This window comes from Leptopilina boulardi, unplaced genomic scaffold (assembly GCF_019393585.1).
Source record: "Leptopilina boulardi isolate dan_hultmark-lab unplaced genomic scaffold, ZJU_Lbou_2.1 LbouV2_122, whole genome shotgun sequence".
Lineage (NCBI taxonomy): Eukaryota > Metazoa > Arthropoda > Insecta > Hymenoptera > Figitidae > Leptopilina > Leptopilina boulardi.
In genome coordinates this window covers 648,924-672,630 of record NW_026137666.1, presented here as the reverse complement: position 1 = coordinate 672,630, position 23,707 = coordinate 648,924, and the positions used below count along the sequence as shown (strand labels likewise).

At 33.1% G+C, this 23,707-nt stretch overlaps 1 protein-coding gene across 3 annotated transcripts in view; it reads left to right on the top strand.

Annotated features, from left to right (window-relative positions):
• Positions 1–23,707, top strand: part of LOC127287511 (uncharacterized) — a 404,468-nt gene that overhangs the window by 38,359 nt on the left and 342,402 nt on the right. For all 3 annotated transcript variants that reach the window (XM_051314503.1, XM_051314508.1, XM_051314514.1), the window contains 2 exons: positions 3,185–3,446; positions 15,906–16,035. In XM_051314503.1, coding sequence (XP_051170460.1) covers positions 3,185–3,446; positions 15,906–16,035 — 392 coding nt within the window. The remainder of the gene's footprint in view (positions 1–3,184; positions 3,447–15,905; positions 16,036–23,707) is intronic.

Genomic DNA, 23,707 nt, shown 5'->3' with positions numbered 1-23,707 from the left:
ATATCAAGGTAATATTCCATGTAAGATTCGTAATATAACGTTGTAATATTACAGTAATCTTACAGTTATCTTAAAATGTCCGCCTCAAGGTAATATTACCGGTAATGTTACTGTAATATTACGCGCTAATATTAAGGTAATATTATAGTAATATTGCAGTAATATTATACCGTGATATTAAGGTAATATTACAAGAGAATATTACAGTAATATTATGGGAACATTTCTTTACGAAAAAAATCTACCCATCCAGGGAATCGAACCCCGAACTCAAAGCACACGATTCCAGAGTTTTACCAACAAGCCAAATTGACTTATAATATATTTACGTTTTTTATGCTTTATGAATAACTCAAATCAGTCTTTAATATTACTGTAATATTACTGTAATATTACCGTTAATATTACAGTAATATTCCCGGTAATATTACCTTGAGGCGGACATTTTAAGATTACTGTAATATTACAGCGTTATATTACGAATCTTACGTGTAATATTACCTTGATATTGAGGATATATTACGTGCTTCTTGGGATCTGATGTTATATTCTCAAAATTCAAAATGGCGGAACTAATTTGGCGGATAAATTTTTTAAATTTGATGGTTTTGATTGAAACTAGTGATTCAGGGATTTTCAAGGTCGCTGATTACGAATCTGATATTAGTAAATTGAATTGATTTTTAATTTTCCTGTCCGCCATATTGGATCCGACATTTTAAATTTTGAAAAACTTACATCAGATTCGAAATCAGCGACTCAGAAAACCCCCGAGTAAGAAGTTTTAACCGAATTGCATTTGATTTTCAAAAAGTTGATACATGTCACTGATAGGGGTGACTAGAATTCATGAAGAAAATCAAAATTGATCATTCTTCATGAATTTTTGTCCTCGGCCGAGTCATTGGTAACGGGTCTGCTACGCTTTCCAACCAAACTCCACGCCACGCCTCTCTCCTATTTCCCGCTTTTCTCTCCCACTCTCCACGCGTCAGGCCCTTTGCTGTCAACGCGTCACTTCTTTAAACCTCCTGCTCGCCGGATACTTTTCCGAGCGGAGTTTTCAGTTAATTTGTTTATAAAAAAGGTTATGTTCGACGTTTAATATTTTTTAATCTATACATATTAATTATAACTTATAATTTATTATAAATGATTATTATATTGTAATAAATTGTGATTAACTAATTAATAATTACAATTGTTGTTATTATAATAATTGTAATTTTATTGATTGTTAATTATAAATATTATTGTTATAATAATTTATAATTTATTTATAATTTATAATGTTAGATATATATATATATATATATATATATATATATATATATATATATATATATATATATGTGTGTGTGTGTGTGTGTATTACATTTAAGTTTTCAATTTAGTTCTTATTGTTTAACGCTACGAGCGCTGTTCTGTAGTAAATATGTAGTTATTATTTCACTCGCAGTCGAGATGACTTGCTAAGTGTATATAAGGTCTGAGTGTTAGAACACCAGCCAGCAGAGATTTGCCGCCTAACGGCGTGTAGGTCTCTTGCGTACTTTCAAATAAAGGTTCTTCAACTGAACTTTTCTACTTTTCTTTCACCCTACTACCGTAGGCCGACTAATCAATTTCTATTTTCAGACCCCAACCCTCTTTCACACTCTCACTAACGTAAATCGTACGGGGAGTCTCTCTCTACGGGCGTTTACGTTACGTGCAGGGTCTCTGGCCCACCTATCTGATACGAGGAGTCACTCTTTACGAGTCGGATTACGGTACGGGCCCAGAGAACACATAAACCCGCCTAACGATACGGGGAGTCACTCTTAGCGAGTCGTTAGGCTACGGGTAAACCCTGCACTCTCACTAACGTAAATCGTACGGGGAGTCACTCTCTACGGGCGTTTACGTTACGTGGAGAGCCTCTGTCGTACCTACACCGATACCGGGAGTCACTCTCAGCGAGTCGGTTAAGGTACGGACACAAAGAGCACGCAAACCCGCCTAACGATACGGGGAGTCACTCTTAGCGAGTCGTTAGGCTACGGGTAACCCTCCAGCAATATTCGCCAGACAATCCGTAAATACGGAAACTACGCTTCTCATCGTCGTCATCACGTGACGTGACCACCAGGTGCCGCCTCACTAACGTAAACGTACGGGGAGTCTCTCTTATCGAGCGTTTACGTTACGTGAAGAGCCGCAAAGCGTTTACGGCCCACCTACACCGATACCGGGAGTCACTCTCAGCGAGTCGGTTATGGTACGGATGCCGGAACCACCCGGTGACGTCATCACACTCGCTCTTGTTTCACTCCATGCGACAGAGAGAGAGAGAGAAAGAGAGCACTTCATGTGACGTCACTCTCTCTCTTACTCGAATACAACACAAACTCTTTCGCGCCTGCACAAACGTAATTTTGGTAATTTGTTTTACGTTTTTACCCTCCTTTGAGCCTTTTACCCTTGTGACTGGTATCAAAGTCATCCGCCATATTGGATCTGCCATTTTGAATTTTAAAAAGCGGACAACGGATTTGTAATCAGCGACACAGAAAACCCCCAAGTAAGAAGTTTTAACCGAATTGCATTTGATTTTCAAAAAGTCGTCCGCCATATAGATCCGCCATTTTGAATTTTTAATATCTGCCACCGAATTCGTTATCAGCGACCCGAAAAACCTGAATATAACATGTTTCAAGTAAATTTTTTGAATTTTTAAGTTAGTCAAATATTAATTTCTTATAATTTTTTAAAAGAAAAATTAATTTGTTTAAAAATTAAAACACTGAATATGTGCAGAATATTCTAAAAATAATTTTAGACGGTTAAATCCTCAATTTCCAGTAATTTCTACTTTAGAAAAAGTTCATAAATAAAATATATTATTTTTTTAAATATACACTTTTAAAAAATGTTCACTCATGCCCTCAACAGCACTGGGGAGTCAAAAAAGAGTGAAAAATTGTCCACATGGTATACTGTCGGCTCCATATTTGGATTAAGCGACTTCAAAATGGGAAAGTCATTACAAATTTTTCAAAACTGACTTCAGATTCACAATCAGAAATCCCAAAATCTCTCCGGGAAACAAGTTTTAAACCAAATAGTTGAATTTTTGAAAAATGTGTCTAACATATTAGATCCTCTTAACAGTCGAAACAACATAATTAAACTTTTATTTCAGGTTCGAGATCCTTCACCTCCATTTAGAGTATTTGAAAAGTGTCAAGAACTTTGTTTAAGGGATAGAACAGCAATAAACAATTTAGTTCGTGCTTGTACAAGTTTTGATTTTCAACCAGGAAGTAGAATAGCGTCTTTTAGTGGAACACCTGAATATGAAGACAGTAGTTGTTATCTTACTAGAGAACAAGCGCAGCCTGATGGGATTGGAAATTTAATGCTTGTTCCAAACAGTGTGCATTTCACAGAAGTATGTTTGACGTGTAAGTTTTTCTGCACTTATATAACCATATTAATGAATAGTATTGTATTGACTATATGCTGCATGTCTGATGAATTGAATCACGGTGCGTTTGATCTTCATTTAAATCAAGTCTTTTAAAATCAAAATTTCTTCTAAATCGTTTTCCCTATCACTTTACTATAATTTTTTCTATCATTTTTCTATCTTCGCGAAAAAATGGTAAAAATAATACGATAGAAAATCAATGATAGGCCAATTAGAAATTTCTTATTATAAATTTTCGTAAGGGTAATCAAACCTTTGTAACGTGTGTTAAGTATTTTTGAGAATGACAGGCGATTTAACTTTTTCGTAGCTGAGTTTATAAACAAATTACACTGTGATACAAAATTTTTAAAAAATTTTGTTTAAGTGACTCTCTTGATTGTTTTCCTTAAAACTACATAAAATATGAAAAAAATCCACATTATACCTTCAAAGTACTAAGCGTTTTTGTTTAATGTAAAGTTTTGTGATTTTTTTCAGTTTTCGGGTTTAATTAATTGGTTTCAGCTGTTAGTTTACGAATAATAAAATTAATTAATTTAATCTCACCTCTCATTTGTGTTTTTTCATGGAATTCTAATATGGAACATGCAAAGAAAATGGTTTTAATTCGCAGCGAACAAGTTCATAAAATACTAGAACAACAACAACAACAACAGTCTAACTTTTTACAATTAAATAATGGAAACAAAAAAAATTTTAATAATAATAATGAAATTGGAAATGACACAATAAAAACACCTGGAAATATTATGAGCCGCCTTGACAGCGAAATGAGTAAAATATTACATTCGTTAGTTTTAATAGATGAATGAGAAAAATGGAAAATGTATCAACAAACTTTACAAAAATATTTATTCTTTGTTAATTTAAAACGCAAACCGTTCAGTTCTAAAAAATATTAAATAATATCAATAATGAAGAAATTGATACTAATGAAAATGAGGAAGATGATGGTAATGATAATTTTAATGAAGATAAAATAATGAGTAATGAAGAAATACTTGGTGCTGTACTAAAAACTATTAAATTAAGAGCCAAATCTTTATTAAAAAGTATCCGTAGACCTAGAATACGTAAACGCATAAAATGGGACTTGCGTGGTAAAGTTATTATAGATGGAAAACCAGTAGAAAATTCAAAAATAATTGATCTTATTAATGATGCTTTAAGATATAGAAAAACTGTAAACCCATCAGGACGTGGTCAGTTTGTTAGTTTTCTTAGTGATATAAATATTACATCATCTTTCAATTTAAAAAATAAACCAGTCAATGAGAAAAAATCTTTGATAGATTTAATGACAGATGACGAAAGTAATAGTAGCGAGAGTGAACACAAACATCAAAGTAGAAGTACGAATCGTATAGACAGATCAAAACAGGATACTCATCATGCAAAGAGAGAGGAAAGTGATAATAGTACTAAATGGTTGTCTCTGTTTTTAAAATAAATATATAAATAAAATATTAATATGAAACTACTAGAAGAATAGTATATTGTGTTACAAGAGGGATATGCGCCACTTTATTCATCGAGTGTTGCGAACATCACACGAGAGAATAAAGTGATATCTCCCGTCTTACACACGATATTTTATGTAACGAAGGCATTTTAAAGCAGTATAACAGAATATTACAAAAAGACATTCAGAGTGGTCGAGTTATTAATTATAAATTAGTAGTATCTAAATACAAAGGAGTTAGCTGCGCGGGGGTCCCCCCAGGGTCCAGGGGCGGAGCCCCGATCAGGGGGTTGGGGGGCGAAGCCCCCCGACTGCAAAAACACCAACTCAAAAGTTTTAATTATGTACAATAGTATCTAATAATTTTGTAGTGTATGTAAAAAATATTCTAAATTATAAGCGTAATATATGAATAAATGAAATTTTTTATGTATGTATTATGAATAAACGAAATTTTGTTTTTTATTTATATTTAAATAATTTTATTTTTTAAAAAACTTCAAAGTCAGGACTCTATTACAGTACTAATTTTCTTTTAAATTAATGGTAACATTTCAGTTTTCGAAGCTGAACGTTTTCTTATCAGCAACAATATTCTCATTGAATGACGGTGCATTTAAATCAATGGCATTTAATTTTTGTAACTTTGGAGGAATTGATGTTGATTCATTATGAGACGTATCGACGGGCAAATTTATTGCAGATACAATTACGTTTCCAATTTTTGCTTTATTTTGTAATGAGTTCTCTATGTATCCCTCGGCTACGGAGGCTGATTTCCAGCCTCCGAGGCGTTTGAGTGTTGTTATCGTAGCCCCGGAATCAGCAAGTATAGTCGTCGATGATCGCCGAAAACTATGACCTGTGTATAATTCAGGATTTAGTAATTGTAAAAAATTAGCAATTTCTTTCGGAAAACCAGCGATTTTGTTTTTTCCAATAACTTGGTTTGTACATTTTCCCCGTTGATAGTTCATAAAAAACCTGTCACCACTTGCATTTTTGGGACGCAAAGTCTGGTATTTTTTAATAATTTCGTTAAATTCTAAGCCAATAGTGAAAAATCGAGGTTGGTTTGTTTTTGTGTCCGGCAGTGTCACCATCAGTAAATAACCTTGCGTTGTTACATCTTGAAATCTAATTTTGACAATTTTGTCTCTTCAATAGGCGCCACAAATTCCAAAAATAAAAACAACCTGTAAATAAATGTAAATAGTTTAAATTTTATATATTTGTAAATTGATTAGTGTAAATAGAATAATTTACATTCACTTGTTTTTTTAAATCAATTGATTATAGTCCTTTATATTAACTTTTTCATGTTGAGAAATCATACTTTTCAGCATAGAGTAAAAAGACCACAAACTAGATGAAGAATATTTTTTCGAAAGTTCGTTAAAATATGCCATTAACACTGTTTCTGATGAAGATTGAACATTTTTTGATTTTTTCCACTGATTAAAAGCATTGTACGAGATTAGATAATTTTGTTTCGATTTCTGTGGCACTAAATTTTTTGTTGCTTCTTCGGCTGCTTTTTGTAGTTCAGGCGGCATAGAATTGAGGAATTGTTCCATTGCATCACTACCATCTCCAGTCATTTTTACTAAAGATCTTTTTATTTTCACTTCAAGTGCGTGTTTACTCTAAATAACTTTGATTTCTATGTCACCATTTTGAGAGGGAAACAAAAGGACAGTGAGGGATTGAGGAAACATTGGCAGCATTATCGTTCTCAATGCCAGATCTGTGTGTCCAGAGGTGAAATATAGCAGATTACAGTGATGCCAACTGTGTATGCAGCGGGTTATTATGTGATTTTATTTCCCTAGGGAAATAAAGTGCACTTTATTACCCGCTAAATTCGACGGGTGAATAATAAGCTACATATGCTTTCGAATCCTGCTTCACACCATAGTTTGTAATTTTGCATAGTATTGCCTAAAGTTTTATAAACTCCACGTTCATCAAGTTTTCCTTTCATCGAATAACACCAGGTGCATGGATATAAACTGCCATGTGCCATTACACCTACCAAAATATTTGCGAGTTTTAAGTCAGTAGCGATACTCCCTTGGAAGTTATTAATTTTAATTGTAGACCACAACAGCAATACATTTTGATAATTTTCCTGAGTACACTCTGCTAGAGCTAATATAAGCAACTTCTTAACTCCAGAATCCTTAAACCGTTTAGCAGAAATACCGTCATTATATCGTTGACGACAACCACTCAGTTCTTTCTGTTTTACAGTGGACTGGATAGACAGACATACTTTCAGAAAACCTCCACCTACATCAATTCCAAATTTTAAGTGACATTCTGATAGCTGACGCATTTCTTTAATGTGCTCGATAAAACCCTCCAAATTAGAGCAATAGGCAATCGTTTTCTCTTCTTCTGATACTTTATTAGAATTGACTCTGGAAAATTTAAATGTTCCACAATCAAAATACTGATCGCTGATATGACTTTTAACCGATAAGCTTTTCTTTAGACCAGGTTCAATAATCTTTCTATTTTTTGTAGCAATACGAATAGCAGCAGCGATCCCAATTACTTTATTCTGACTTAAATTGAAATTATTTTGAATTTTCAAAAAGTCTTCTGCTGTAAGAAGTGACTGCTTCAATGAATTTCTATCTGCACTTTGGCCGTTAGTGACTTGAAGCTGCTGACCACCTCGAGGCTGCGTCAATGAGAGTTTAGTTGTAATTTCTTGTTCTTCACAAGATTAATACAAAATAAACTAAGTATAAAACTTTTCTTACTCTTAGGGTTATTATTAGTATTATTATTACTATTTATATTATTATTATTATTATTAGTTGTTCACTGATCTAAGATTTGTTTATTCAAAAAGTCGGACAGAATTCTCTTTCGCTCTGGTAAAACAACTTTCGTGAAATTTCCTGACTTTGGAGTTCTTGCTAATATAACACTTACACACAGTGCAACTCGTTGATCTCGTTTCCTTCATGAGTTTCATGTTAGAAAAATTTGGTAATATAACGCTTTTGTTGTCAACATCATCTTGTGAAATTCTATATAAATCTCTTTGGCAGCCAGAGCATACAACAGAAGGTAACCTAATGTCATCGTGATCGTATTCGATAAATTTTTTTATCTTAATTTCCAGTTTATCTTCTCTAATCACCGGATACATTTTCTTTGTTTTACCAAAACACAACAAGCAAATTTGTTGCCTATCTTAATTATGGGTTTTTGCGTGATTTTTCGACATCACTATTTTTTATATTATTATAAAAATGACAAATATGTATGTAACAAGATTCCTATTTTAAAATTATATCGATCTCCTTTTTTTATATTTTTGACTGCCAATTATCAATGAATATAAAATCGCAATAGCAAGAATGTTAAATTGTTAGAGAAGTAAAAAGAAAAAGACTACTTTTCAGACAGTCATAACTTCGGTTCTAATTAAGCTGGAAGGCTATTTTTTTGTTGATTTCCTCAAAATTATGTCAACTTTTATTGTTTCAAAGTAGAAGTATTTTTAGATTTGCTGGAAACTAGTTATTTCACAAAATCTGAAATTATTATTTTTTGTTTGGAAATTTTTCGCACTCTGCAGGTCATAACTCCAACAGTTTTAAAGATAATTCGAACAATTTTTTTTAATTTACAGAAAATTTTATAAGCTTTAATTTACGTATAGGTCTTTAACTGGTAAAAATGCAATGGAAGAGAGTAATTTTCAAAAAACTGCCTTTTTAACAAATTTTACACGGTTTTTCAGGTTTTTTTGTGGATTTTATTTGTTGCAAGGAATTCAGCACCTAGGGACTTTTTATTTATGTTGATAGAAATGATTTAAAACTTTAATAACCTTACTATTATCCATTTTCTTAAAAAATATGATTAGTGATATTTTCAAACTATCGAAAAAATGAGTTTTTTTAAAAAGGGTCCAAGCGAGTTTTTCTTTTTTGGGCTCAAAGTTATCAGGAGACATCCTAGAAAAGAAATCAGGAAGAAATTTTGATACGCAAGCACTTTTGGGTTGAAGTTTATTCATACCCACCGTATCACCAGTTGTTTACGAATAAAAAGATTTATCAAATGAGCTTATAGAGGGATTGTTTTATAAACGAGAATTATTAATTGTAAAAAGAGAAAATCTTCTGACTGATACTGAGTGAGTTTATTGTTGAAAAAGTAATTCGTAGAAAAGGTACAGGTAGAAACAAGCAAGTACTTGTCAAGTGGAAAGGTTATCCTAATAAATTTAATTCTTGGCTTCCAGAGTCTGATTTAAAAAATTTATAATGGATTCCGATCTATTTTTATTAAGTGTTACCAAGTAACAGTAGTATGAAATATTTTCCAAAGAATACTACAACTCACTTTACCACTCAACTACCACATGAAATTCGTTTACATGGTCGTTGGGCCATTGCATTAACAGAAATACAGATTCCTTGCACATTTTTACACCTAAGAAATTTTAAGTCTAATAAATTTGAAAATCGTATTGCTTTAATGTCAATTATACAAAATAATGATACAGATGGAAAAAAACGCAGCAAAGAAGATTACTATATTGATGATGGAAAACAGTTACTTGAAAAATATCCAATGCCGATGAAATACTTTCATGCTTCACATAATAAAGATGATAACAATAGTGATAACTATGATTACGACTATGATAATAAAGATTCAACTGAGGTGATGACAAATTCAATTGATGAAATTGTATTTAATAAAACAAAGCAAGCATCCACCTTTTGGTGGTTAAAACCTGAGAATGTTGCTTTTATAGTCCAGGAATTTACAAAGAAGTTCAAGATTTAATTACAACAATTAATCAAACGCCAATAATTAGTAATCATGTCAGTTTAACTTTTAAAGATGAAGAAGACTCGTATGTTAGAGTTCAAAAAGTATGTAACGAAAATTGTGAAATGTCGGGACAACATTTTCTAACAATTAGCGAGAAAGTCTCCAAAATTCTTAGATGTCTCATTATCAAGATTATTATACATCACAAATTGGTGGGGGTGGTATATCAAAAATTTATGTTGGTTCACCATATCAAGGAGGTCATGGAATTGTGAGTTTTCTCGGTGGTCTTTTTCGACGTGTTTTACCAATATTTGCTAGGGGTGCAAGGACAGTAGGTAGAGAGGCTTTTCGTGCAGGTATTAATACATTAGATGATGTTGAAAACAATGTACCTTTCAAAGAAGCGATGAAAATGCGTTTTAATGAAAGCCGAGAGAACTTGAAGAGAAAAGCAACTGAAAAAATTCAGAGTTTAATGAATGGTTCAGGTTATAAGATTGCGAAAAGAAATTTAAGAGCTCAGTTGCATGGTGTTCTTCCAACACTAAGTGTTAAACGTAAGAAAAGGAAAACTACAACAAGAAGATAAAAAAACCTCTCAAGAGACTTGGAAAAAAGAAAAGAAATACAAAGAAAAAAAGAACAAAAAGGAAATCTAATAATAATAAACAAGTAAGAAGATAGAAAAAGAGTGGATAAACAAAAAAGCAAAAAAAATCAAACAGAAAAAATAAAAATTTCTTAGACATTTTTGGAAATATATAATCTTGTCTTTTCTTCATTCTCACTCTTGTGAGTGTTTGAAAACGGAGCTTGACTTGTTTTCTCTGCCACCTACTCAAACCTCAATAGAAAGTTCACAATTGATTCACTACAAACCTATTTCGTCACTTGCAAACAATTCACCCATAGAATTTGTCATCTCTGGCCATGATGAGGAATACATAGATCTTGCTCATACTTTGTTAAGCATTCGCTTATCTTGAAACTCTACTTAATTACGGGCCTGCTGCAAAAAGAAGTCATTTAAGTACAGCTCTATGGTACACAGATGACCATAAAAATATGGAAGATGTAAATCGAGATTCAACAGGATTTGCAGCACGACGAGCTCTTTTACAACCAGATGGGGTTGTAGATTTGATTGGTCATTTACATTGTGATGTGTTTAATCAAAACAAATTTCGTTTGAATGGTGTTGAAATGCGACTCCGACTTGTACGTTCAAAACATACTTTTACACTTTTAGACCCTACAAACCAGTGTTTCATACATATCTCAGAAGCGACACTTCTTGTCCGACGATCAAAAATTGGTCCTGCCGTTCTTCTAGCTCATACCAAAGCTCTTTTGCATGGTAAAGCAAAATATCCCATTACAAGAGTTGAGGTTAAAACATTCACTTTACATAGGGTTGTTCACGCTTTTACTTTAGATAATGTCATTTTAAGACAACTACCGAAAAAAGTAATAATTGGTTTTGTTAATAATAAAGCATACAATGGAAATACAGGTTTAAACCCGTTTAATTTAAAAAATTATGACATTAATTTCTTATCCTCTTATATTGATGGTATGTAGATTCCTTCTAAACCTCTACAACCTGATTTCAATAAAGAAGGTCTTTATATTGATTGTTATCAAACTTTATTTTCTGGAATTGGAATACATTTTCTCAACGATGGAAATGATATAGACAGAGCTAGCTATTCTAATGGATTTTGTCTGTTTGCTTTTGACCTAACACCAGATCTGTCGGCAAACTGTTATTCTCACTAGAATTTTATATGAAGCGACAGCCTTAGAATTGAAGTGCGCTTCAATAATGCTTTAACAGAGACTGTAAACTGTATTGTTTACGGAGAATACGATAATGTTCTTGAAATAGACTCGTCAAGGCAGGTCATTGTTGATTTTGGAGGTTAGATAGGCACCATATCTTTCAAGTTTAAGATAACCTTTGACTTGTTATTTCCATGGTATCGAGTGGTTTGAAGGAGATGTTCCCGTTAAACATATGCACGCTACGCTTCGTAGTATTGCAAGAAACGCTGGACAAATTTTTACACGAGGTCGAGAAAAATCTTCCCTTCTACAAGACGTTATGAGTCGTAAATTGTTAATCTGGAAGATCTATCATGTCCGAGTCACAATAAAATGGATGCATGCACAGAATATTGTCTACATTATGGTCTAAAACAACATAAAAATTTTTCGTGTGCATTGAATAATGTATTTAAAATCAAAAAATGGTTCTCTCAAATAAATCAGGAGAATAGTCAAATTTATTCACCGGTTGAAAGTTCACGTACAGTTAACTACGAGGATCTTTATTCCCAGCCAATAGATGAGGTGGATAGAATTGACGGAGTTGTCGAGAAAGAAACATCAACACCCATAACTACACAAGTAAAATCTAAAGATATTACTCCTGGAGAAAAGTTTGATTCTGCAAAAGATGGACAGCCTACAGATTCTGGGTAGGGAGTCAAAAGTTCCAAAAAAAAAATTCCAAGCCCAAAAGTTTTTTTAATAAAAAAACTACCCTTAATCTGAAGAATCAAACTTAGGAGGTAAAACAATAAAGTAACTGTTTAAAAAAGTTTATAACCAGGTATTTTTACTCCAGCAATGCGGAAACAAAGCCAGAAATGCTCCCTCACTCTCTAAAATTTTTTTAAATCGAAAAAACCACCCTTAATCGGACAAATTCAAATTTAGGAGATTAAAAATTAAATAACTGACTTTTTTTTAAAAATAGAACCTTACTACATCTATGTATTTCCGCTCCACTAACTCAAAAACAAAGCCAGCATTGATCCATCAACCTCTGAATTTTTTTAAATAGAAAAAACTACCCTTAATCTGAAGAATCAAACTTAGGAGGTAATAATTATATTAATAATTAATTTAATTAATTTAAATTAATAATTATATTGTATTACCTCCTAAGTTTGATTCTTTAGTAGTTTTTTCGATTTAAAAAAATTTTAGAGGGTAAAGGAGAATTTCTGGCTTTGTTTCTGCCTTGCTGGAGTAAAAATACCTGGTTATAAAATTTTTTAATCAGTTATTTTATTGTTTTACCTCCTGAATTTGATTCTTCAGATTAGGGGTAGTTTTTTCGATTTAAAAAAATTCAGAGGGTGATGGATCAATGCTGGATTTATTTTTAAAATTAGTAGAGCAAAACTACATACATGTAAGGTTCTGTTTTTAAAAAAAGCCGGTAATATAATATTTTTTTACTTCTTACATTTGAATTTTACTATTTAAGGGTGGTTTTTCGATTTAAAAAAATTAAGAGGGTGAGGGAGCATTTATGGCTTTGTTTCTGCATTGCTGGAGTAAAAATATCTGGTTATAAAATTTGTCAATCAGTTATTTTATTGTTTTATCTCCTTAATTTGATTCTTCAGATTAGGGGTAGTTTTTTCAATTAAAAAAATTCAGGGGGTGCTGGATCAATGCTGGCTTTATTTTTTGAGTTAGTAGAGCAAAACTACATACCTGTAAGGTTCTGTTTTTAAAAAAAGCCGGTAATATAATATTTTTTTACTTCTTAAATTTGAATTTTACTATTTAAGGGTGGTTTTTCGATATAAAAAAAATTAAGAGGGTGAGGGAGCATTTCTGGCTTTGTTTCTGCATTGCTGGAGTAAAAATATCTGGTTATAAAATTTGTCAATCAGTTATTTTATTGTTTTATCTCCTGAATTTGATTCTTCAGATAATTATTATTATAAAGTATTTTTGACCTTAAAATGATTAAAAAATTAATTCTTTTGAGTAAACTATATTGCACGAAATTTTTAATAGACACCATATATATCCCAATTTTCTGAAATAACACTTTATTGCGCTGTAATTTGAATAAACACTTTATCATTACACTACGTCGATATTAGGAACTTGTGTAGGATCTAACATAGGATTTTTAACATTACCTAGAAAGCACGCAAGCTTTCAGAAAGCTTGCTGTGCAAGTTTGCTGCAAGATTGTAATAAACTTAAACTGTCTCACTGTTGGCAAGCTTGCTCCAATATTCCTCTTCAAACGCACCCGTCACATGGCTACATTATACTATTCTGTTGTAAGAAAGGAGAAAATATGTCGCGAAGAACGTGCTTATTTTGGGGGAGTCTTGGTCAAAAAACCTTAATAATATGCTTACATAATAATTGAATAGCCCCATTCTGTGTATTTCACTCTTTTTTTTGTTTTTGTCACTTTTACCCCATATAACTAGAAGAATATTCTTTGTGGGGCATTTTGTCATAAACATTATTTGTTCAGGGCATCTTAAAGAAGTCCTGTAAAACATAATTCGTCTTATCTTAAACAAATCTTCACGAAATTAAGTGAATTTTGGTATACTTACGTATTAGGGTCCAGAGAAGCCGACAAAATTATTAAATTATAATTTCCAATTTTTATTTGTTTTTACTTTTGAATGGTCTTGACTACCATTAGAGCGTTCGTCCGATCGTCGGTCGAGTTATTTGATCAGGACCCTCAATCAATTAAATATAATAACTAGGGTTGTATTGGTAGGACAATTCTAGGCTCCAGATGGAAATATTTACAAAAAAATTCACATAGCTCTTAAACACGTGTACTTCAAGTGATATTTTGTATCAATTACACTTAAAAATACACGTGGAACCGCTACAAGGTCTTAGGACTTTTTTCCTGCTCGTAATACTATCTATTAAAGGGAGGTTCTCATTGCGGAGGCGAAAATCAACACAAAATTTGACAATTTTTTGCGGGGGACGGTTCTGACTTAGTGATATAGTTTCTTTTCTTAAATGAAAGTACATCTTTGAACTTTTAAAAGATATATTTCATTTTCAAAAAATTTCAAAATGGCGACCAATTGGCGCACCTAGTAAACAATGTTTTTTTAAATAGGGAAAACGGTGGGTATTCTACACTGCTCAATTTTGAGTTTAAAACAAAAACTTCCACATTTTTAGAAAGGTGACATCCTAAAGAATAAATAGAATTTAAATAGTTAAAAAGTTAAACATATGACAAAATGTCGGCGACTTTTTTAAAACACTGCCTTTTTTGCCTTATTTTTTCATGTTAGACCTCTTGTAAAAATTTTTTATTGTTAACAATAATTATATCATTTTAAAGGTATAACCCCAGCAGAATTTAGTTACCTTTAATCTGCCGCAAACCCGCAGTCGATTGGTCTAATAGTTTAGACGCTACGAAGCCCACCAGTTTGAAAAATCTTGTTTCAAGAAAAATACGTTTAAAGTTTTGGGAACATTTTGAGGTGTAATATTTTTCTACTCTAAAATAATTGATTGAATTTGCCTGAACTTCGTTTCTCGGGTGTTTTTGGGTTCACTGATTACGAATATGATATCAGATTTTTAAAATTCAAGACAGCGGATCCAATCCCCCACAGCAGCCAATCTTTACTAAAAATTTCGTAAAGATTTCCTTGAAATCTTGGGAATATTTAATTGCAAAGTTTAATGAAAATTGCATAAAGATTTAAATGTCCCACCAAAATAAATATTTGGCGTAAAAGTTGACTAAAAATTTCAATGAAATTTTTAGTAAATGTTCGTCGCAAAAATTGAGTAAAAATTTTAATGAAATTTTCAGGAAATGTTCGTCACAAAAATTGACTGAATATTTAAATTACATTTTCACTCAACTTTCGCTATAAATTTTTAATGAATATTGAATTTAAATGTTCAGTCAATTTTCGCGACGAACATTTCCTGAAAATTTCATTTAAATTTTTAGTCAACTTTTACGCCAAATATTTATTTTGGTGGGACATTTAAATCTTTATGCAATTTTCATTAAACTTTGCAATAAAATGTTCCCAAGATTTCAAGGAAATCTTTACGAAATTTTTAGTAAAGATTGGCTGCTGTGGGGGATATGTCGGACTACTTACGACTTCAGCGGTTCTCAGCTTTGGAACGTGGATGAGTTCAAGGCGCTGTAGAAACGAAAATATTCTTCGGATCAAAAAATCGCTTTACACACATATTCCACACATATATAACTTTCCAAAAATGCAATAAAAAATCAATTTTTTTTACTCCCGTAATGGGAACCTCCTATAAAGAAATTATAAAAAAATATTTGCGATTTCTACACGAGTTATATGATTGTTTCAGCAAATCGAATAGAGAGAGATTGTCCAAATCGACGCTACATATTTGAAAGACATCCACGAAAAAAATTAAAATTACAACTAACGGAAATAAAAGAGGTACCTGCCGCTAATCGGACAGAATGCGAAGATAGGTTTGTAGCTGAAATACATTATTCTTTTCCTAATTGCACATCAAATATGCTTTTATATTTTATACACATAGCAGATTGTATAAGACGTGCTAATTTTTATTGTAAGAGACTAATTGTAAGAGAATCTCTTAATTATTGACACTTTTTAATAAATTTTCACGTTACTGTATATCAAATTTATATAGGGGAGACCGGGGCTAAATGTTAAACTGTCAAATTCAGAATTTGTAAGGGTTTTAATAACGAGTCCGCTTTAAAAACATTATTTTATTCTTTGGCTCACTCTAAATTTGTTTATTGTGCGGTGTATACCGTAATATACCATTTTTAACGTGGAATGTGGAAAATCTGCCTAACCCTTGATATCCAAGGCAGATACCAGGAGTCTGGTCCTCCTAGGTTATGTGGGGATCATCGTTCTTGTTCTGGTCGACCGACTAAAAACCACACCCTTTGGCTGGCCTAATCCTCACACAACGGAACTGCCGTCAAGCTTTAAACTTTGTAGGTGAAGGTCCCTGGGATCTCGCTATTACGACCCTTGCCGTTACCGATCTTTCTGGCCTATTTATTCTTGGTTCGTGCAAGAGTCTTCTTGGACTCCTCAAGTGCCGTTCTGAAGAGTCCGCATCCTTCGCTACCTGCGATATGGCTAATGTTCGCCTAATCACCATACTTTTCTCTACATAAGAAGCAGCTTGGGCTTCTTCTGCAATTTGCAAACTTATGATTGACTTTACCGCACTTAAAGGTAGGGTCCTAGGACCGTCACCTTCCTGCTTTCTGACTTCTGGAACAGTTCCGCCAGCACCTGCTCGACCTCCTATTCCTGGGTAACGCAATCCAGGTTGCTGATCTCCAGTGTGACCTGTCGATCTACGGTCTGCACCTTCCCATGCTTCTAACCGATTTGTCGACCACAGCGGTGAATGCCTCCTTATTGGAGTCTCCTCCAATTTTAATCAGAATATCTCCCCTTCTAGTAGGCCTAGCGCCCACAACCTGCGTATGGCTGACCTCCGGATTCACTTCCTTCCGAAGTTTGCTCAGTATTTTGGCATACGTTGTTCCAATTGCGACTCGGATTACTATTGAAGCCGTTCATATACCACGTGGACAATTTTTTACTGATTTTTGACCCCCCTGCCCCCATCGTGGATACAAAAATACATTGAATAGTGGACTTTTTAAATCCCCCTCCCCTTTAAAGTGTCCACGTGGTATACGGACGGCCCCATTGTATATCCACTCGTCGCTTTCTTCTTATTGGTTTGCTTAGGATTTGAGGTTACTTTCACTTTCGCAATCTTTTTTACAAGAGGTGCCTTCTCTTGATTTGATATTGTATATCATAACAAACTTTTTCGTTGGCATAGCAAAAAATTTAGCTGAGGTTACTAATTTTGATAGATCCGATAGCAAACATCAGTTTGCATTTGTAAGCAATTAATTAATATTTTACTTTCTCGTCAGCCATATTGGATTTTGCCTTTTTAATTTTTAGAAACTAATATTGGATTTGTAATCAGTGACCATTTTTAGTAATTTTGATTCGCTATATTGGATCCGCCATTTTGAGTTTTGAGAATTTTAAAATACTGATATTGGATTTGTAATCAGGGATTACATTTTTTTAAATTCTTTAAATTATAATTACAACGTTAATGAATTAAATTAATCTATTTACTTTATTGAACAAAATTATTTTTAATTTTAAGTGTGGTTTGTTTACATACAAATACAATAAGTTGTTGATAATACAAAACGAAATATATGAATATAATATAATACTCACATAGTGAAATTGTCGGTAAATCTGTCACATTTTACTTTTATTTCTTTTTAAAAAATTATATATTTCTTACTCCAAATCGTTTTTTGTAGACTTCGAAACATTTAATCTATTCATTTATAATGCAAACTCGAATAAACAAACGTCAATTTAAATGTTCAAGAGAAAAGAATTCACGGTAAGAAAAAAATAATTTACCGTAACGTTCCAATTCGGTTATTTCGCCAAACCGAATTCAGCTTAAGATACCACCAATTCTTTTCGCTTACTTCCAATTCTTTTTTTTCTGGGCTCAATTTTTCTCATGTGGTTCTGAATTATTATATACTGCGATTGTGTCTGCAAATAGGACAGCACCTATTTTGAGAGTCTATGAAACGCTAAATATGATTGAAAGGATTTCTGTTCATATGAGTTTGGATTAAATTAATTCTTTTTATTATTTATTATTTTAGGTAGAGTATTTTAAAATCTTATAATTATCTTTTTTATATTAATACAGTGTAAATTTATTCCGTATAAGTTCAATGTATGACGGGAACCATACCCTAAGTATGTTAATAAATCTGTACCTTTTTCGAGCCACGTTTTATTTCTTCTAGCATATTTAATATTTTGAATTGAAGTCTCCATAACGTCTAGGCTACGTTTTAAAGAACTTAGTCTTTCTCGATGAATTGATTCTTGAATTACTGGTACTTGTCCGTGTAACAATTCTAAGTCGTTTTCGCTGATAGAAAAGGATATATTTCTCCTAAACAATATATCTGTTCTGTGTTCTATGGATTGTTTGAATTTTAAAATTGATTTTGGTGTATGCAATTCATAGTCGGAATTACTGAAAATAATACTCGGTTCTTTAACATATATACTGTTCACTGACGATTTACAATTGGTAGTTAATTCTACTTCGCTTTCTGGAATAATTATGTATTGATTCGTGTCATGTAAAGGTATAAAAGCTAATTCTAAGATTCTAAACACAGAGAATTCGCAAATGCGGTCTGAGATGATTTTATTATGATTTTTTATAATACTGGTTTCGCAGTTTTCTATTTCACTAACTAGATACGTTGGTTGCGTTCTTTTGCAAATATAATGGTTTTCTGTAGAGTAAGGATTTTCCCTTCCGGAATGTTTAATAAAAAGTTGAGAAAAATTCGATCCTTGGAAGGAATGATACAATTTTTATGTTATTTCATTCCTTCCAAGGATCGAATTTTTCTCAACTTTTTATAATGGTTTTCTATTTTTTTACAATTGTCGAGAAGTTTCACATCGCTGGGTATATATAAGCTTCTTTCGGAGTTAATTAGGATTATTTCATGTGGAGGAACAGGTGCAAGGAAACCTTTTCCGTGGTGAATTGGGATTGGAATCAAGTGTAATGTTTGGAACTCTCCTTGTTCTATTTCTGAAATTCTTAGTATGTAAACGAGACGTTTGTTTGCAATCACAATGTTAGTTTCAGAAATGTCTATAATGTGTTGGTAGTTTTGTGGAGTCAGTCTAATAGGATATTTGCTATTGGTTTCCTCTTCGATTTGTTGCAATTCTTGAATCAGTATACTAGGTGTGAGAATTTGTGGATGAATGATCCCATGTTTTCCATCATTAACAGCGTTTATTATCAGGTTTAGATCATCATAAAGTTCCTCAATTGCGATGCTGCATAGAACAATCATGTTAGCTACTATTAAGTTTCTTTGGTTAATATTTGTGGCGTTGATTATGGTATTTAATCGATTTACTTGACCCTCAGATTGTTCATTTAACACTTCTAAATCGTGAGATGCTGAATTTAACAATGTTTTTAAAATCCTCGTTTGGTTCCCTATTGTTTGTCCCATTAATTTTTGGTTTTTGTAAATGTCGTCGAGTTCTCCGTTAATTAATGTCAGATCGTTTTCGTCGAGGGTTCCAAATAATGTTTTCGAAATTGATCCTACGATGTTTAATATGCCTCGTTTTGTGCGTGAAAACCCAAGGATTTGGTCTAAAGTAACCTTTAAATCTTCAATCCTATTAATCCTATTGCAGATTGAGTGTAATTCAAATTTTTCTTGACATTCCGGGCACAGATTTGATGCCTTTTCATACGCCTTCAAAATTTGTTGGAATCTGTTTTCTATTGTTGAGGTGTCCACTCCTATTATTAATTTCCATGTACGGTGATATAGACTGGTAGTGCCTAAATTTTCCGCAAAAATAGGGATGTTCTTCAGAGGCTTTACAACGATGTCAGCTTGAATAAGGGTTGATAATGCAATTATTTTGAGTAGGAATTGCATTTTTGATCTGAAATCTAAGAATAAAATATTTTTAGTCTGTCTGCGTGGATAATCGTTCTGTCGTTATTAAAAATTATCTCATAGTTATTATTTGGCAGTGTTTTTAGAATAGTAGCCGGCCCTTTCCAATCAGGACTTAATTTATTTTCTTTTGTGTTGGAAATCATTACTGGGTCCCCGCTGTTCAACAGCTTTTGGGATAAAACTATTTTAGCATCTTGTGCTCTCTTATATCTTTCTTTACACTTCTGAATTTGTTCTCTTGCTTTCGAAATATACCTCTCATGTCTTTCTTGCCATAACCTTACAAGTTCCGGATATTTCAAACTTGGTGTAGTAGCAAGTGTGGAGGAGATATTAGGGTTTCGGCCAAATGTCAATTCGAAGGGGAGTATCCGGTTCCTTCGTGTTGCATTGTGTTGAATGCCATGCTTATGAATTTTAGCGTTTTATCCCATTCTGTATGCAAATCTGACATGGCTGTCCTAATTAAATCTTTGATGGTTCCATGTGTTCTTTTCAATGCGCCGTTACTCTGAGGGTGAAAGGCGGTTGTTTTAATGTGTCTTATTCTGAATAAATTTTCAAAGTTCTGTACTAACTCGGAGATGAAATTCTGTCCTTGGTGTGTTAGGATTTGTTTAGGAGATCCAAACGTATAAATATAGTGATCGAACAGGTTTTCTATAATTGTTTCAGATGAGGTATCTTTTAGTGGTATCAAAATAAGGTATTTTGTTAAAACGTCTTGGATTGATAGTATATATTCGTTGGACTCGCTTGTGACTGGTAAAGGGCCAAAAATGTCCATGGCTATTTTGTCGTTCGGTTCTGTAGGAGTATCTGGAATGATGGCTTCACTTCTTCTTTTGATCCTATTGAGTTTCTGTGTCTGGCAAGTCGCGCATTTTTTTATATATTCAACGATATCGTTCTCCATATTCTTCCAAATTCCTAATTCTCTCGCTCTTAATATGGACTTGTTTTCTCCGAAATGTTGGGCCATTATAGATCCATGGCTTTCTTCTATAATTTGTTTTCTTTCCTCCAATGTTAATTCTGTGGTACTGTTGTAACAGGTGTGTACTTTTAACTGAGGGTATTTAAAACTAAGGAATGCGATCAGGATTTTAATTTTTATTCTTTCGGTAGATGTAATCGTCGGGTCATTGAAGTGCATTCTAAGAATCGTTAACTTTCTTGAAATGGTCCATTTCGCGGTGTTGTCAAATATTCTGAGCCAATCCTTTTCATTATAAGGTGGTAATTGTTTAATGTTAGGGTCGTCGGTATCGCGTTTCCTGAATGCTCTCCATAATTTCCCACTGGCGTTCGGTTTTTCTTGTTCTCTAGTCTCTGTGCGGTTAGCGAACCATCTGTAATATTCTTGACAAAGTTGGATATCTATCGGATTTGCAGGTGTCTTGTTAGATGCCTGAATAGGGTTAAAATTAGGGGTGTTAATAGGATTCTCCTCTGATGTATCGAATGGTTCGACAGCTGTTGTTTGATTCCCGTCCACATTTCCTGTTTCTTCGTAAGGGATTGGAGTGTTAAGGTCTCGTTCTGAGGGACTATTGATAACTTCGATTTCTGGTAATAATGACTCTAAATCAAATTCTATATCAAAACCGTTCTGTGAATCATCCGTGGTTACCCGTGTTATGTGTACACGAGAAAGTGCGTCAGCTGCAGTGTTTTCGCATCCTTTTTTATATTCTACTATGTAATCGAACTCTTCCATTTTTAATCGCCATCTCATTAATTTTGAAGCTGGGTCTTTGACATTAAAAAGCCATTTTAAAGCTTGGTGATCGGTTAAAATTTTAAATTTGCGTCCCAACAAATATTGCCTCAGTCTTTTTGTGGCCCATACTATCGCGAGCAACTCTTTCTCTGTGGTGGTGTAATTTAATTCTGGTGCATTAAGGGTTCGTGAGATATAATAACACGGATGTCCTTCTTGAGACAGGATGCCTCCTAGGCCGACGTTTGAAGCGTCTGTTGTTAAAACGAATTCTTTTTCAAAATCTGGATATTTTAAAACGGGGGCACTGCATAATTCTGTTTTTAATTTATCAAATGATTCTTGGCATTCCGAAGTCCAGCAAAATTTTGTTTTACCTTTAGTGAGTTCTGTGAGTGGTTTTGCGATAGTCGAGTAATTATTTATGAATTTTCTATAATATCCGGATAGTCCTAAAAATGATCTTACGTGAGTAACATTTGTTGGTACTGAAAATTCCTGAACTGCTTTGGTTTTGTGGGGGTTAGGTTTGACTCCCTCTGGTGTTATGAGATGTCCTAAATATTCTAATTCAGGTCTTAAAAATTCGCATTTATCGGGTTGTAATTTGAGGCCTGTTTGTCTTCATCTTTCAAAAAGTGTTACAACGTTTTTGTTATGCTCTTGTATCGTAGAGCCGAACACCACTATGTCATCTAAATACACCATACATATTTTGTTTATTAAGCCTGCCAATGCGTCGTTAATCATTCTCTGAAATGTAGCCGGAGAGTTTTTTAAACCAAAGGGCATTCTTTCAAATTCGAAATGTCCTTCAGGGGTAGAAAATGCTGTATATTTCTTAGAATCTTCATCCATGAAAACTTGATGAAAACCAGAGCTGAGGTCAAAGGCCGAGAAAAATTTAGCTTTTCCTAAGCTATCAAGTATATCTTCCATCACTTGCATTATGTAGGAGTCTTGGTCAGTAATTTCATTTATTTTTCGAAAATCAATTACAATTCTCCACTTTTTTATTCCCGATGCATCTCCTTTTTGTGGAACTACCCATATTGGTGAATTGTAAGGAGATTTTGAATGGCGTATAATTTTTTGTTTTAACATTTCCGTGGTTTGGGTATTGATTTCTTTTTTATGGCATTTAGGTGGTCTGTAGGATCTGTGATTAATAATTTTATCTTCCTTTAAAACTATTTTATGTTTAGTAAGATGTGTGCCTGGTAAAGGATCTCCGGGTAATCTGAAGATGTCGTGATATGATTCGATGATTTTAATTAAGTTTTCCTTAAAACCTTTTTCAACATGTTCTAAGCGCGTGTTTTCTCTTAAAACTTTAATTCTTTCTGCAAAATTTTCTGATGTAATGTAGCAAATGCTTTCTTCAAAAATGTTAGATTTCATATGTTTATAGTTTATTTCGTCTAAATTAATCTGTTTAAATTCTTGCGATTCGTTGCTAATTGGTATGGTGATCGTTTGGTCGCGGATTGTGTAAATAGAATCTGGGATGTGAGGGTTATCGAATATAACCACGTTTTCCCCGGGTTTGTCTATTGGTATTTTAACTAACGTTATTTGATTTGGGGCTAAGAGTATTCCATCTTCATGCAATACGTGTTCTTTTTTGTCGAGTGTTAAACTTGTGTTAGTGAGACTGTAATTGTATGCTTGTAAAAATCGTAATCCGAGTATACCGTCTTCGGGCATTGGGAAATCGTCTGATACTGAATAAAATGTGTGCGATTTTCCTAAATAATCTAAAGTCACTTTAGTTTCGGAAACGCGAATATCACTTCCCATTCTAAATTCCTTTTTACATGTTTCTTTTTCAGTGGTTTCCGG